Below are 2,226 nucleotides of genomic sequence, written 5' to 3' on the forward strand. Positions count from 1 at the left end.
AAACCGCTAAAATCCCACCTCCGGGACCCGTTTAACTAATGCTACTATCCTTTTCTAGTCTCTTTCCCATTTATTATCAAGACACAAAATTCACATTTCATCTCCCCACGTTGCCAAGAAACTTGTTCAAAAGAGACCAATCAAATGTAATTATCTTGAGCTCCTTCAAGATTTCTTACAAAAGTCTTTCAGTTTATTTTATTTTAATTTTTTTGAATTTTCAAGAAACCCCGTATATTAATACTTCGTCAGTTCCAATCAAGAGTGGTTGTGTTGTTTCATCTTTTCCCAAAGAATTAATCAAACTTGCATGCACATAAGTCCACTTTGACGACGGTTGGTGTTGGCTCTTCACTTCAATTAAATTTCCAGTCTTTTCAGGTTTTCGTTTCACTTCCAACGGAATTCCAGGGAAATGGCAATCGAAGTATTCCCCGACAGCCCGAGCGTGGGGATGAGCCCCCGGATCTCCTTCTCCCATGATCTTTCTCAGGCCGACGTCGTCCCCGTCGAGCAGTACATCCGCACGACTTCCTCCTCCACCATTGATTTCGACTTCTGCGTCTTCCGGGAGAGCTTCGATCAAGAATCCTCCTCCGCCGACGAGCTTTTCTTCGACGGCAAGATCCTCCCCATTGAAATCAAGAAAAGATTACCCCCGCCGAGACGACTGGAAGAACAACCACCGCCACCGCCACCGCTCCCGCCGCCGGCTCCTCAGAAACCCAGAAGTTCCGCCGCGAGTGTGAATGAAACGAAGAACCCGAACCCAAACCCAGAATCAGAAGAGAAGCAGAAGTCGTTCTGGCGGTTTAAGCGCAGCGCGAGCTTGAACTGCGGCAGCGGCTACGGCCGGACTCTCTGCCCATTGCCGCTGTTATCGAGAAGCAACTCGACAGGCTCTACCTCCAGCGGGAAGCGCTCGTCGCTGGCGAATAATCAGAAGCAGAATCTGCTCAAGTACTCGTCCCTAAACAGTTCGCAGAAGCAACCGCAGTCTGGCTACTCCTCGTCCAGGCCGCCATTGAAGAAGAACAGCCATGCTTCCTACATCAATGGGGTTAAATTCAATCCAGTGTTGAATGTTCCGCCGGCGAATCTCTTCGGGCTGGGCTCCATTTTCTCCGGCGGCAAGGACAGAAGCAAGAAGAAGTATTAGCTATAGATCTGTTTGGCCATGCTGTTCAATTCAGTTCATTTCTTGATTAACAGAGTTGGTTTAGAGCATGATTAAGGTTGTAATTAACGGGAGTGTGAATTTCAAAGGGATGTCGAATAACAGGTGAATGATTTGGTTTCAGGGCTGTCCTGATCAGCTTTAATTCTTTTTATTTTTTAATTTCTTGGTTATGTCTTGTGGTGTTTGATCGCACATTCTTGGCATCTTGTTTCTATATTCTTCTTTGCTCTCTCCTGATTCTGTCAGTGATATGTTCAGGAATTGGTCTTGATATGAGGGTTACAATGATGCTCTCTTCATATTTTACCTTTATATTTTATGGGATGTAGGACATTAGTACTAAAAATTTAGAGTGTTTTTGAAAAAAAAAAAAAAAGAAAAAACAGTTCAATATTTAGAATTTTATTAATAAATTATTGTAGAAAACTGCTTATAATTTTTGCTTAATGTAATTCAATTTAAGCCGTTCAAGAATAAAAAGTTGTAAAACAAAAATACTTTTTAAAATTTATTTTCAATAATAAGTAAGTTTGTAAGTACTTATTTTCAGCATTTACGAAAATTCCTTCTATCTTCTTCTAAATTAATTAATAATTAGGGCGTATAGTACTCTTTCTTGTCGTGTGCATAAATATATTTTTTTAATGAACAAAAAAATTAATATAACTTTTTTTTACAATATCTTATCAGCTTTACCTAAAAAATATATTTATTTTATTTTATAAATTTGTCAAATACTTTTCAACACTCTATAAAACACTCTCTAAATCTGCAGCTACTTTATTTGAGAACATCTCATGCATGTTTATCAACTATTTTCAAAATAAAACCAAAAAAGAGACTTACAAATTTTCAAATAAAACCCCACTAGCTAGATATTATCCCAATATATGTTGTTTGTATAATTTTGTTTTAAATAAAATAAATACAATATATATATATATGAAAATAATATACACAATAGATTTTAGAGTACATTACAGTCACTTTTTTTAAAATTTACTATAATTACGAATATTCGTTCATTATTTGAAAAAACTACAAGT

General features: G+C 37.6%; 1 protein-coding gene across 1 annotated transcript; it reads left to right on the forward strand.

Annotated features, from left to right (window-relative positions):
* Window positions 1–1,383, forward strand: LOC105176155 (uncharacterized). Its single transcript, XM_011098875.3, has 2 exons — window positions 1–146; window positions 373–1,383. Exon 2 carries the CDS (start codon window positions 416–418, stop codon window positions 1,157–1,159), a length of 744 nt encoding a protein of 247 aa, XP_011097177.1. The 5' UTR covers window positions 1–146; window positions 373–415; the 3' UTR covers window positions 1,160–1,383.
* The last annotated feature ends 843 nt before the right edge of the window (window positions 1,384–2,226 follow it).

This window comes from Sesamum indicum, linkage group LG13, assembly GCF_026168435.1.
Source record: "Sesamum indicum cultivar Baizhima isolate 11 linkage group LG13, ASM2616843v1, whole genome shotgun sequence".
Classification (NCBI taxonomy): Eukaryota; Viridiplantae; Streptophyta; class Magnoliopsida; order Lamiales; family Pedaliaceae; genus Sesamum; species Sesamum indicum.

What these genes read in the sequence shown, in the direction of transcription:
- LOC105176155 (XM_011098875.3), top strand. Translation starts at nt 416, where the DNA reads ATGGCAATCGAAGTATTCCCCGACAGCCCGAGCGTGGGGATGAGCCCC.